The sequence below is a fragment of the Leptodactylus fuscus genome, chromosome 2 (assembly GCF_031893055.1).
Source record: "Leptodactylus fuscus isolate aLepFus1 chromosome 2, aLepFus1.hap2, whole genome shotgun sequence".
Lineage (NCBI taxonomy): Eukaryota > Metazoa > Chordata > Amphibia > Anura > Leptodactylidae > Leptodactylus > Leptodactylus fuscus.
Genome location: NC_134266.1, coordinates 60,925,069 through 60,940,379, shown reverse-complemented (window position 1 = coordinate 60,940,379; position 15,311 = coordinate 60,925,069). Strand labels below are relative to the sequence as shown.

At 41.7% G+C, this 15,311-nt stretch overlaps 1 protein-coding gene across 2 annotated transcripts in view; it reads left to right on the top strand.

Annotated features, from left to right (window-relative positions):
• METTL16 (methyltransferase 16, RNA N6-adenosine) overlaps nucleotides 1-12,450 on the top strand; it is a 63,215-nt gene extending 50,765 nt beyond the window's left edge. For both annotated transcript variants that reach the window (XM_075263852.1, XM_075263851.1), the window contains exons 9-10: nucleotides 5,649-5,816; nucleotides 11,484-12,450. In XM_075263852.1, the coding sequence (XP_075119953.1) occupies nucleotides 5,649-5,816; nucleotides 11,484-12,062 (747 nt within the window). In that variant the 3' untranslated portion in view covers nucleotides 12,063-12,450. The remainder of the gene's footprint in view (nucleotides 1-5,648; nucleotides 5,817-11,483) is intronic.
• Nucleotides 12,451-15,311: the final 2,861 nt, after the last annotated feature.

Sequence of the window (15,311 nt, the reverse complement as noted above, 5' to 3'; positions counted from 1 at the left end):
GTACATTTTGAATATGTCCGTTTTTATTCATATGTTAATGAGCTTCCACCGTGCACCGGAAGTGTCTGTGTGCACTGTCTGCTCTATGTGTATGCACAGCAGAGACGAGTGATCAGCACAGCAGCCTCTGCTATAAATACACATAGAGCAGACAGTGCACACAGACACTTCCGTTCTCAGCTCATTAGCATATGAATAAAAACTGACTTATTCAAAAACTACTGAGGCAATTTACATACAAAAGGTAGGTGTGGAATAGCCTTTCTAAAGGCTATGCAAGGATGTGCTTATCTAAAAATGACTTTTCCCAATGATAGAGCCCCTTTAAATGTGATTTAGATCTGCACTCATTGCTGGCCACTTCAGAACTCTCCATAGCTTAGTTTCCATCCTCTTTGAAGTATGTTTGGGGTCATTGTCCTGCTGAAAGTCCCATGACCTAGGACACAAACCCACTTTTCCAGCACTGGGCCCTACGTTGCGACCCAAAATCCTTTGGTAGTCTTCAGATTTAATGATGCCTTGCACACAGTGAAGGCACCCATTGCCAGAGACAGCTAAACAACCCCAAAACATCTTTGAACCTCCACCATATTTGACTGTTGGTACGTGGTTCTTTTCTTTATAGACCTCATTCCATTTTCTGTGAACAGTAGAATGATGTGCTTTACCCAAAAAGTGAGGTCCTCCTGGGTCTCCTGCCATAGTGTTTCATTTCATTCAAATGTCGACGCATAATTTGCACTGACAGTGATGCACCCTGAGCCTGTAGGACAGCTTGAATTTCTTTGGATCTTGATGGAGCTGCTTATCCACTGTCCAGACTGTGATTGTTGATATTTTTCCACAAAAATGTTGGTTCTGAAGTCCTCAGATAGTTCTCTTAAATATACTTAATTTTCTGGAAAAATTTCTGGGGCCCTAACACTTGATTGTATATATCACAGAGCTCAACTTCTCTTACCATATAAACCTACCTACCACTGCCCGCGACTTTGTCTGTGTTTTGTTGGCGTCGATGATCCACCTGTATTCAGCAAATTGCTGCAGTCGATGGTTCACCTGCTTCAGCGTTTCAGCAGTTCTCAAGCTGTCTTGCTGCTGAACTTGTTCCTCGCGCCGTGCCTCTGATTATTCTGGCATTTCAGGAGCTGGCTTGGACGTCATATAATGAGCGTGTTGTTGGTGTCGATGATCTGCCTGCTCCGGCGTTTCGTCTGCTCTAAAAGCCACTTGACACCTAGCTTGCTCAATCCTCCTGAGCTCCACTTGAGGAGAAGTGACTTTTGCCACAAATTAGATTTTCGCTTTCCAAGCATGTTTAAAATTGGCAAACTGCCAATGTGGATTAAAGGGGTTTTCTTATGTCAGTGTCTCAGCACTGGAGCAGGTCAGATAATATGCAAATGCTTGTACACATTGGACTCAGTGTTATGTGGGTGTTTACATATAGAGATAACAGACCAGGCTTTATCAGCAAACTCCAATTAGCTGATTGTCCTGGCAGCAAGAGCAGATTAATATAGTATATAAACATAAATTGATAACAGTCCTGAAGCCATGTCATTTATCGGGATAAAAAGTACCCTATGTGTTAATCGAGGTTACAAACTATGTGCCAAATTCCATCCAAATTCGTTGAGCCGTTTTTGCGTGGTCAAGTAACAAACATACAAACTTTCACATTTATAATATTAGTAGGATAGGATGTCTCACAGAGCTCAGCTTCTCTCCCTCTATGATATAACCCTATATATCACAGAGCTCAGCTTCTCTCCCTCTATCATATAACCCTATATATCACAGAGCTCAGCTTCTCTCCCTCTATGATATAACCCTATATATCACAGAGCTCAGCTTCTCTCCTCCATCATATAACCCTATATATCACAGAGCTCAGCTTCTCTCCTCTATCATATAACCCTATATATCACAGAGCTCAGCTTCTCTCTCTCTGTCATATAACCCTATATATCACAGAGCTCAGCCTCTCTCCTCTATCATATAACCCTATATATCACAGAGCTCAGCTTCTCTCTCTCTGTCATATAACCCTATATATCACAGAGCTCAGCTTCTCTCCCTCTATCATATAACCCTATATATCACGGAGCTCAGCTTCTCTCCCTCTATGATATAACCCTATATATCACAGAGCTCAGCTTCTCTCCTCCATCATATAACCCTATATATCACAGAGCTCAGCTTCTCTCCTCTATCATATAACCCTATATATCACAGAGCTCAGCTTCTCTCTCTCTGTCATATAACCCTATATATCACAGAGCTCAGCCTCTCTCCTCTATCATATAACCCTATATATCACAGAGCTCAGCTTCTCTCCCTCTATGATATAACCCTATATATCACAGAGCTCAGCTTCTCTCCTCCATCATATAACCCTATATATCACAGAGCTCAGCTTCTCTCCTCTATCATATAACCCTATATATCACAGAGCTCAGCTTCTCTCTCTCTGTCATATAACCCTATATATCACAGAGCTCAGCCTCTCTCCTCTATCATATAACCCTATATATCACAGAGCTCAGCTTCTCTCTCTCTGTCATATAACCCTATATATCACAGAGCTCAGCTTCTCTCCCTCTATCATATAACCCTATATATCACAGAGCTCAGCTTCTCTCCCTCTATGATATAACCCTATATATCACAGAGCTCAGCTTCTCTCCCTCTATCATATAATCCTATATATCACAGAGCTCAGCTTCTCTCTCTCTGTCATATAACCCTATATATCACAGAGCTCAGCTTCTCTCCCTCTATCATATAACCCTATATATCACAGAGCTCAGCTTCTCTCTCTCTGTCATATAACCCTATATATCACAGAGCTCAGCTTCTCTCCTCTATCATATAACCTATATATCACAGAGCTCAGCTTCTCTCCTCTATCATATAACCCTATATATCACGGAGCTCAGCTTCTCTCTCTCTCTCTATCATATAACCCTATATATCACAGAGTTCAGCTTCTATCTCTCTATCATATAACCCTATATATCACAGAGTTCAACTTCTATCTCTCTATCATATAACCCTATATATCACAGAGCTCAGCTTCTCTCTCTCTGTCATATAATCCTATATATCACAGAGCTCAGCCTCTCTCCTCCATCATATAACCCTATATATCACAGAGCTCAGCTTCTCTCTCTCTGTCATATAACCCTATATATCACAGAGCTCAGCTTCTCTCCTCTATCATATAACCCTATATATCACAGAGCTCAGCTTCTCTCTCTCTCTGTCATATAATCCTATATATCACAGAGCTCAGCTTCTCTACTCTATCATATAACCCTATATATCACGGAGCTCAGCTTCTCTCTCTCTCTATCATATAACCCTATATATCACAGAGTTCAGCTTCTATCTCTCTATCATATAACCCTATATATCACAGAGCTCAGCTTCTCTCCTCTATCATATAATCCTATATATCACAGAGCTCAGCTTCTCTCCTCTATCATATAACCCTATATATCACGGAGCTCAGCTTCTCTCTCTCTCTCTATCATATAACCCTATATATCACAGAGCTCAGCTTCTCTCCTCTATCATATAACCCTATATATCACAGAGCTCAGCTTCTCTCCTCTATCATATAACCCTATATATCACAGAGCTCAGCTTCTCTCCTCTATCATATAACCCTATATATCACAGAGCTCAGCTTCTCTCTCTCTCTATCATATAACCCTATATATCACAGAGTTCAGCTTCTATCTCTCTATCATATAACCCTATATATCACAGAGTTCAGCTTCTATCTCTCTATCATATAACCCTATATATCACAGACTTCAGCGCATCTCTCTATAAACTTGTATATCACAGAGCTCAGCTTTTCTTTTTTCAGACAGAACAGCAGAAATAACCTGAAAGTGACAAGAAGAGCAGATTTATCCAACACTAGCAACAAGTCTGTAGCTATCTATTGATATTTTTATGGATTTTTAGCTTGGCCAAACTTCCATTTAATGTCTATAAGCAGGATGCTGCAGCCCTCCGACATCACTGATCCCTGATAAAACAAATGGGAAAAACATGCAATGGACAGAGTGAAATCGGCAGCTGGCCGGGGCTGGTGGCACGTATGCACATTAGTAATCATGTCTGCTTGGTTGTATGTGTCATGTAGAGCCCTGTCGTCTCTTGTTCTTGTGTACAATTGGGAATAGCGTACAGATCATGAAAGGACCCTTTAAATTGTGCACAATGAAGTAGTAAAATATCATGCCATGTGCACATTCCCTGTGAATGCTCTGGGGATCAGTACCTGTGTAATATGCCAGCTGTGTTACAATGTGCTATGGCAGCACATAGCTGAGAATGCTGAGTGTGGCGGCCACATCTAAGATTTAGTTCATTCCACAACGTGAAATTCTACCTCGTATCAGCAAAACCATCTGAAAATAAACCCCCTGTCGTCTGTATGTTTGCACAAGGGGGAAGGGGGTCCAGAAATATGCAGCTATGTTCTGCTGGATCCGTTCCTCTCAGACATTCCACACTACAGACGCTTTTATTTCTGTAAGAATAGACTAATTGATGACTTCTGCAGAAAGCCTCCTGACAAGAGGGGTGCAGCTGCTTTCATCCAAATTGAGATGAAAATCTGATGTGCACAATTGGAACGTACATGTTGCACCAATGCAAGATGATTGACACCAGTGATGCACGTGGGCTGCTGCTGTGGTTCTGCTTTACTAGTCTTGGCCTTTGTGTATAAGCTTAGAAATCATTTGTATAGTAACCTCATCCTTTCACGTACAATGTATCTAGTGCTTCACACCCCGGCAAAGTAGGACAACGCTTTACGCTGTGTGGTATGAGCAGACATTACTGATTCTCTATGTGTATTATGTATGTGTTTTGTTCAGGGACATGAATAAGAATGGGTGGATTCAGCTGTGGTCATGTACAATTATTGCAGTTGTGTGGAGCCATCTAGTGGCTGATTTAATGAATTTTACTCCGTGCCTATTTTTTAAGGTCATTTATTCATGACACAACTTATATAGTGTATGTTCTAGTCATATGGGTATTTTACATCAGATTGCCCTAAAGGGAGTCGCCAGAACCCAGCATATCAACCCAGCCCCACAGATAGCTAGGTTAGGTTATGAGTCAAACAGTGTTTCCCCTTGTGAATCTGCGCCTCTGTTTGCTGAGATATATGCAGATGAGCTCTTTGGGACAAATGATGGCTTTCGCCTCATTGCTTGAAAGAGCTAATTTGCATATTGACAAAAATTGATATCTTGGCAGCGGAGGCCCCAGTTCACCATTTGGCTTGGGATCCCTTAACCTATCTATCTACAGACCAAGGTTGAGAGCAGTGTTCTGGGTAAAGAATCTGTTTAATAGCTATGTATGGGCTTATTAGCTTCTGGATAAGAAAAAGGATCTACTTTATTCCCAGAAATAGCATCATGTCCATCCGAGGGCCTTGTCTGGCAGTTCAAATTCATTGACTTGAATGGAGATGCCAACATATTGCTGCTATATTGCTATTGAAAAATAAAAAAATTGCTGGCGGGACTCAATTATATCTCCATTTTTAGACCATTTTGAATCTAATTTGAAAAAATTTGGATTTTTTTTTTTTTTTTATCATTTAGAACCCCCCTTCTAAGAAGAGGAAATTGGAAAAGCCGCGTAAGCCCATGATGTTCTCTGTGTTGGAGACAACAGTGAAGATGCTCAAGGACAAGTCTGACTGCTCAGATGACTCGGACTATATCTCAGTAGTCACAGACTGCTTAAGAAAGATACTTACTGATCTGAAGGTATGTTTCAAGAAAATGGTAAGGAAAAGAGTAAAGAGATGGTATCGTGTCTAGGTTTTAACATTAAAATCCTGCTTGCTTCGTAAACGTAGCTAGTCACCACCTTTGTAAAACCTGATTTACAAAATTAAAGGGGCAACTTGCTGATCAGTGGGTATCCTACTGCTTGAACCCACACCGATCTGAAGAACTGGAGTTTTGTGCACCCCAGTTATAACCAGATCGTCTAGTGGTATAGCATGCGCTGCTCGGTTTTGGACGGGGACCGCCCTGCTCACTCGGCTATCTCCAGGAGCCGTATGTGCTGTACAACCAGGTGCTCTGATCTGAACTGGGGAGTAAATGCTTTGTCCGTTGTTCTAACTGGAATACCCCTTGAGGCCCCATGTTGCGGAAAGGCAGCTTTTTTGTTGCATATTTTTCTACAGCTTTTTTTTTGTTTTGTTTTTTTGAGTCAAAGCCAGAAGTGGATTTAGCAGAAGGGAGAAGTATAGGAGCTTCCTAGACATCTCCCATTCCTTTGGTAGCCATTCTTGGCTTTGTCTAAAAAAAGCGCAGCAAAATTTGCAACAAAAGCATCTTCTCTACAACGCAGAGCATCAGATTTATCCACTTTTCTCATATTGATAGCTTATCATTAGGCTTCCAGCATGTAAACATTACCAGAATTACACTGACCTGGAATAGATGATCTGTGGAAGACCTGGCTGCAGGATCCCAGCAGATCTAAAACTGGTGGCCTATCCTGAGGTTAGGCCAATGATATTAGAACGCTTGCTTCCACTTATAAGACAACTTATCATAAATGAATAGTACATGTGAATATGAGAAACCTAGTACCATATCTTGTTAAAGGGGTTGTGCTACTACAGATATTTAGCCCCTCTACCAGTGATGGCTAACTTTTGAGCTTTTTGTGTCAAAATTCATTAAAAAACAAAAACAAAACCCTAGCTTAACTTGAGTGCTATGTCATCTTTTTATGGCCCCAACCAATATATGACCCCATTTTCCCCCCCTACACACACACACACACACACAAACACACACATTAGCGGTTGTTAATTTTTACATACCTGTCCACACTCTGGTCTTGACCACCATCCGCTGCCGCCTCCAGAGTCTGCTGTAGTCAATGCTGAGCAACAATGGGACACTACATAGTGTCCTGGTGTTCTTCAGCGTTGTGACGCAAGTGTAGCTCCACCAAGAGAAGGCAGCGGAGGGCCGCCAGGACAGGAGTGTGCACAGGTGAGTAAAAATTATCAGCAGCTGCTTATTGTAATAACAGAATAAGTTGCTGCCAAGTTTAAAAAAAAAAAAAAAAAAAAAAAAAAAAAAAAGCTTTGCCCCAGTTTATTCCATGAGGCGTCGCCTCATGGAAGGTCCACCCTTGTGGCTGCTGCTTGGTTTGAATGTGTTTCACCCAAAATGCCTTGGCGTATCACCTTTGACATATGTGTCCTAGGTTCATCATCACTGCTTTATACGCAAGTTAAGAGTCAGATACCTGGGGGCCTAACCTCACTGGCACTTCATTCAGGGGGACTTTCTGTTCCCCATTCTCCTGATCACTAGGAGTCCCAACAGTCAGACTCTTAGCGATCTTATACTTTCTTAGTAGAAGCAGATGAGGTAAATGCAGAGTATGGCAGAGTTGCACATTACATCTTCTATATTTATTTATTCTGTTGCCTTACTTACACTGGGTTCACACCAGCGTTCGGTCTCCGTTCTCAGGTTTCCATCTTCTGCCGGCAGAAGACGGGAACCTGTCAGACTGTGTCCGGCCGTGAGCGCCGGTCAGCGGTTTATCCTCTCCGCATCGAAACCATTTTTTTTTTTAAACCGGACACACAGTCCTGCATGTCCAACTTTGTGTCCGGTTAAAAATAAAAACGGTTTTGCCGCGGAGAGCATAAAATGCTCACCGGCGCTCACGGCCGGACACTTTTCAAACCCATTCAAATGAATGGGTTTGAAAAATGACTGCAGGTTTCCGTTTCCTGTCTAGTTTCGGGCAGGAAACGGAGACCTGTATAAACGGAGACTGGGCGCAGATGTGTACAAGCCCTTAGGAATACAAAGGGCTTGGCCTGGCTTCTCTATGGACTCTTTCTGTCTATCCATTTTAGTAGATTTTCTTTGACAGAAAAAAGTGGGGAACTGTGAGGAAAAGTGTGAGACAACTGACAGAAGTTCTATAAGTCACTCCTGTGATATCATAGTAATTCTAAATGCAATGAGGAATATGCAGCTGTCGTATACATGATGTTGTATTATATTGGTATCAGACCCTTCTGGCTGGACATTGTAGGGCTTATAGATAATGGTGTTTGCATCCTTATTGATATGAAAGTATGTGTGCTGGGGGACAATGACACTGAAATACTACTTGGTGTTTGACAACCTTTATGCACAAGTAAGAAAACAAACTCCTATAAGCCATATCTGGCCAACTGCGCCTAATAAAGTGGAAATGATAGCTCAACTGAGTGTACTGAGCAGACTTGGGATTTATAGGAAATGTAAAATGAAGGTAATTCCTCAGGACTGGCATCTCACTGGTTAGCACTTAGTGATGGAAGCCAGCAGGGGACAATATCTGTATGGAGTCTGTATGATCTCCCTGTGTTTGTGTGGGTTTCCTCTGGGTACTCCAATTTCTTCCCATATGTATAGGGAATGTAGATTGTGAGCCCTGTATAGGACAGTGAGTGATGACAATGTCTGTAAAGCGCTGCAGAATTTATTAGTAATAAAATAAAGAAGTAAAATAATCATATATTGAGAAGCCCTTTTGATATATTCCTCTTCTTAAAGGGGTTTTCCCATGAAGCAAGTCATCCATAGGATAGGTAATAGCTTGCAGATCGGTTGGGGTCTGACCGCTCAGGAGAATGGGGGACCTATAGGAAAGGAGGAGCTGAAGGTCTGAGGTTTATGCTCCTTTTCTATGCTTAGTTCCTTTAGGTGACCATATCACTGCTTCTTATACATGGGAATAGGGGCCACACGGGGGCTCAGTGGTTAGCACTGCAGCCTTGCAGCGCTGGAGTCCTGGTGTTCAAATCCCACCAAGGGCAAAAAACCATCTGAAGGAGTTTGTATGTTCTCCCCGTGTTTGCATGGATTTCCATCCCATATTTCAAAAAAAGACATACTGATAGGGAAAAATGTACATTGTGAGCTCTATGTGGGGCTCACAATCTACATAAAAAAAAAAAAAAAACATGGGAATACCTTGTGATTCCAAATTTAGTTTTCAATATTAAAAAATTGTTCAGAGAAACCTGCACTTAAACCTTGGCAACCAGCGGCTATGGTTGCTATGGTTTTAGCATTGATTTCTATACTAATAATGAACTTGTTGCTTTGTGGCTATAACCAGTCTATCTAGTCTTTGTACCGTCAGCATGCACACAGACGTAGTTACACACAAGTGGCCTTGACACAACAATGCAGACCCTGCTATGATGGAGAACTTGCATCTCTATACTCTTCCCGTCCCTTTCTTCCCTCTCTTCTTTATTATGTGACAATCCAATTGTGTGCTTTTTTCCATATTGAAATGCAGGATGACAGATGGAAGAACAGATGAATTTGCGAAATATTATTGCAAGTTTACCCAATTTGCAGAAAGTTAATTGACAGTAAACAGCCAAGTATCCTGTGCGTGTACCCAGAGATGCCAGCGATGCCTAATTAGTAGGGAATAATGGGGAGATGGCAGGGGCAGGATTAGGAGGAATCCCTCGTACTATCATTACCGATTCCCTGGAGTCACTTTATTGGAGGACTTTCAATTATTCTATTATTATTATTCTTGACTGGGGTTTTCGAGCAACTAGTCAGTGTTGTGTTCCTGCAGTGCTGACAAATGGGAGCGAGCAGGCTCTGGGAGGGTTTTATTGCTTGTGCGCACTCTGCAGTCTTTAACATCAAATGATATTTACTAAACTGATTTTTTTTTTTAATACAGTAGAAAACCATCACCCAATTTCCTCCCTAAACCCCTTCTGCTTAAGATCATTTGGTATTAGAAGTATTACCTATTCTATATATTTTTTTTTTAAGCGTTTATTAGACCCCCTAGGGGGTCTTGAACCCAAGGGGGTCTGATCACTAATGCAATGTATTACAATGCTAATGCATTTCAAAAAATCGTCATTTCTTTTGCAGGCTACATAGAGTAGCCTGCAAAAGAAAGTCACTGCAGACAAGCCTGGGATGCTTTACAAGGCTCCCGGCTGTCATGCCAATGTGACGTCGGCCTTGGAGCTTGCTCCAGGTGTCGGCAATCACCAGTAAAATGGCGGCACCCACGCGCCAGCCGGAAACAGGTGCCTTGGTCAGCTTTGACCAAGGTGCCAGAAGGGTTAATGCCCGCGATCGGTGCAGGCACTGACCGCTGGCATTAGCGCAAGTTCTCTGCGATATAAAACAGCAGGCGGCTATGGCGGCCACCTGTCTCCCAAGCGTCTGCCATAGTTAAACACCCGGCATCCACTGTGATAGTATGGTCCCAGACCATAGAAAGTTTCTGCATTAGTGGTCGTATGTGTTGGCAACCGATCAAGACAACAGACTGTCACCACTAAGATGGTTAGAGAAAATCTTTAAAATTCTGCAGAATTTTTAATTACTTATATTTGAAAAAATGTTTAACTTTTAATTATCTACAAATATAGATATGATTATGTACATGGGAATACCCCTTTAATACAGTGTTAGCTTCCCATGTTCAAGCATAGGAGGTAGTGCAAAAGCTTTACAAACAAGCAATCCATTTATGAGCCTGATATAGTAGCTTTAGGATGGCTACCTGGTGACTTTACACCAAGTTCATGGTTATAACCTAGTAAACAGGATCCAGTTCCTTATTGCAATCATAAATCGAATTGATAAGATCCGCCACACACCTCCAGGATTGTCTGAGCCTTGGACAGCTTCCACATGACATTCATCAGGTCTGTGTCTGGTGCTTTACAGCTGTGGTATTTTGGTAATAACAGGTTATCTATCAGTCATAAGATAAAGGGAAACTGACTGGTGGGTCTCTAATCCCTCGGGTTCTATGTGCTCCATATGAATAAAGCAGCAGGGCATGCATGTGGACTTACACGCCTTTCGTTTTTAGGACACTGCATGCAGTGCCATAAAATTGCACATCAAACCTGCTTTTCCATTCACACCCCATGCAGATCTTCCATTCTTATGATCAGTGGGAACCAATAGGTTACAAGTTCTAGTTGCTGGAATCCTCCTTTAATGTAGCAAAAGGGTATTAGATACTAGACAACAGGAGCCAATGAGCTTAGCTTGTATGCACTATGAAAACTTGTCTCCAATGAGTGGCATTGGTGGATTTTAACCTGATTCAGCATCACTTGCACTTTTTGCTTTTACAATCAGTTTTTTTTTGTAAGTACAGTAAAATACCTGGTATCTGAGATCTGTCTCGTCCATAAGATTTCTAACTCTAAACCTGTTCTTAATCCCAAATCCTCTGCCATGTTGTCTTAGTTCTCTATTTTGGTTTCCTTGTATCATTCACACATCTCACACATGCGTCACCTATATCCATATATATCTTTCCAGTATTCCTTAGCTATGTATTGGTGTGTTTTATGTCATTCAGGAAAAAAAAATCTTATTTTCTTACAGGTACAACACAAGCCTGTGCCTTGTGGAAATGGCGAAGAAAGTTTATTTTTGACAGCAATTGAAAATTCCTGGGTGCACATCCGTAGGAAGAAGAGGGATCGAATGAGACAACTGAGAGAGTTACCTCGGGCTCCTGTTGAGAATTTCATGCTTGCTCGGAAGGACGAAAGACAAACTGAAGAGGAAGAGACCCCAGAAAAATCAGCTTCCTCTGAGAAGAGTCTTACAACTTCTGGTGATGGTCTGGCTTTGCCACCAAATCCTGAAGACACCGTTGCTGAATCTATGGAAGAGGATTCTAGGCCATTGCCAGAAGTGGAAGACTCCTCTGCCCTAGGTCAGGCTACTGAACCTGATGAGCACGATTCTTCGGAAGAAGTCAACCAAATGACATCAGAAGCGTCACAACCCGCCTGTACTAGCGATTCTCCATTTCTTTTTAAATGTCTATTGAATGTTAAGAAGGAGGCCACCAATGTATTGGTAGAGATGCACTGGGTGGAAGGGCACAACAGAGACTTGATGAACCAACTGTGCACCTACCTGAGGAACCAGATTTGTAGACTCGCCACCAGTTAGTTCTTCTGTGACCAGCTCATGTTCTGCGTCTCCCTTTTTTTAGACAATTTTTTTAACTCCTAGTTGTTATGTATCTTTTCTCGTCCTTCTCTCTGCTAGTATAACCAGGATTTTATACCTTGTACCCTGTTGTAGAAATGTAAATCTGTCACCCAACTGCAACACTTACCGAAATAACCAAAGCCAGTTGAATAAAATCGGATAAAGAATTGCTGAGAATTGTGGTTACACATTGATTTCTATTGGGGTTTGTGTTAATATTTCACTTTTTGTTGTCTCGAAGTCCTGCTACTTCAGAGATATAAAGCGGGTACAAAGGTGAGAACAGAATAAAAACTAAACCTTTTTCCTTGATGTGGTGTTTTATTCCTATGAGAACACAACTATTTGAGGCCTGGAGGTCACAGTGACTTTTTTTTTATCACATTGTTCCAGGAGCGTAACTTTATCAGCTGTAGCCATATTATTTGTGAATTATGTGATCCTGTGCTACACATTTATGCAATTTAATATATCATTATCTATTGTGTGTGATAGTAATGTTACCATAGTGTATATAGAGGACTGAGAAATGATGGACAGAGTGGATTGGATCAGTATTGATAACCATATTAAAGAGAACCTTTCACCACCTCCACCAATTCTAGTTATTGGCTCCGCTAAACTGATTTCATCGCATTTGGAATTTTTTCTCTAGTCCTCACGGTTCCTGAGAAACAGTTCAGTTCATTTTCATGCCTGATGTGCTATTTAACCTCTTCCTGATCGTCCATACTTTATATACGTCTGGGCGAGATGGTCCTCCTCCTAACCCTGCATGGACGCATGTATATGTCCTTGCAAGGTTTGCCTTCTTATAGGTTTGGGAAGCCGGCTGCTATTACAGCTGGACATCCCATATAGAAAGCAGAAAAGTTTTATTACCATCCCTTCCAGTCTCACAGCTATGGGAACCACCATGTAGCAGCTCCCTTCTTACCTGGCAGTCACATGACTACTGGGCAGACAGGAATTCTGAGAGCTGCTGGGTCCTAGAGGACCCAGATTAGCTCTGGAGCACAGCATAGGAGGTTGTATTCCTCCTGTAACTAGGACTGTATGTATCAGCGCTAGTTACAGGAGAAATCACAGAAAACATAGAAATTTAAAATGCCCCTCCCCCTTCTTCCAAGGTCTATTATGACCTTATGGAAGGGCACAATGTGTTTAAAAAAATAGTAACCACAACCAAAGTCTCTTCTAAAAGGGTTGGTCAGTGACATAGTGAACATGTCCTTTTCATGTCAAAACGCAATCTTGCTGCTGATAAATCAATGTTTTGATCTGTATGCAAATGAGCTGTTTGGTGCACCCAAGGAGTGGCCACACCAGCCAGAACACCCATTGTCAGCCCCTCATAGAACGTTCACCCACTCATGATCCACTACCCAAGCGCTGCCTGACCAAAATTCTTGTCCAGTATTCTAGTCTGGCATCTCATTTGACTTCCTATCAATTTGCAAAATTGTGCCAAACCTCCTCCTCTCTTCTCTCCTTCCTGCTGGCATTGTGCAGCAACTTATTAGTATTACGAGCCTGTGTCCTTAGCTAGGATCTGAGTGTTCAGAGTCAGTCTAATACCCCTCTACCACCGCTCCAACATACACACAATTGGCCTCCCAGAAAACGCATACATGTACAGTCAAAGTATTACTTTTGCACAATATTTTTGTAATATTCCATTGCCTGTTGTCCAGCTCACTTGTAAGACAAATCCAAACTGTCTTTTGGCTAAATACAAAATCCATTACCATAGGCCATCAATATTAGATGTGTGGGAGTCTGACACCCGGGACCTCTGCTGTTCACCGATTGCCTTGGTACTGGTGATCTATTCTAAGGATAGAACATCAGTTGTAGAAAGTGGATAACTCCTTTAAGTATGCATAGGTATGCAGATTCTGCACTATAAAACTCAATGAGTGTCTTATTACCAATGATCTTATTTATAGTGCATTCACTTTATGATTCTTACATCCGTTTAACAAATGCAAATGGTTGGCCATCAATTACAGAGATTAATTTAAGAAAAAAAATGGATCCATATGGATTGCCTATTACGGTAGTATGTCTTAGGAGTGCGGGAGGAAACTTACACAAACTCCATGTAGATGTTGTACTTGGCTGGATTTGAACTCAGGACTCTGGTGGTGCTAACCACTGGGCTACTATGCTGCTTATGGCTTATGGAACTGCCATTTTGCCTGTACATCTTCTCCACCCTGGATATCACCATTTAGTGATGAGCAGTCTCATGGCCAGTAGCAGCATTAGACTGGAGATGAGTCATTGAGGTCTATGGGAGAGGGTTTTCTTTTTTTTTTTTTAGGTACAGAGAAAGAAAGTAGACAAGCGGTGACACCATCTATTAGTAGTGTTATTTATAAAGATGTTCTATTGTTATCCTCTGCTATGTAAAGGAGGTGAATGCTGCAAACAAAACACCTACAGAAATGCAGGATTTACAGTCATGGCCAAAAGTTTTGAGAATGACACAAATATTCTATTTTCACATGATCTGCTGCCCTCTGGTTTTTATGTGTGTTTGTCAGATGTTTTTATCACATACAGAAATATAATTTCAATCATATTATGAGTAACAAAAGCTTATATTGACAGTTAGAATGAGTTAATGCAGCAAGTCAATATTTGCAGTGTTGACCCTTCTTCTTCAGGACCTCTGCAATTCTCCCTGGCATGCTCTCAATCAACTTCTGGACTAAATCCTGACTGATAGCAGTCCATTCTTACACAATCAATGCTTGCATTTTGTCAGAATTTGTAGGTTTTTGTTTGTCCACCCGTCTCTTGATGATTGACCACAAGTTCTCAATGGGATTAAGATCTGGGGCGTTTCCAGGCCATGGACCCAAAATCTCTATATTTTGTTCCCTGAGCCATTTAGTTCTCACCTTTGCTTTATGGCAAGGTGCTCCATCATGCTGGAAAAGGCATTGTTGATCGCCAAAATGCTCTTGGACGGTTGGGAGAAGTTGATCTTGGAGGACATTCTGGTACCATTCTTTATTCATGGCTGTGTTTTTAGGCAAGACGGTGAGAGAGCCGATTCCCTTGGCTGAGAAGGAACCCCACACATGAATGGTTTCAGGATGCTTTACAGTTGGCATGAGACAAGACTGGTGGTAGCGCTCACCTTGTATTCTCCGAATAAGCTGTTTTCCAGATGTCCCAAACAATCGAAAAGGGGGG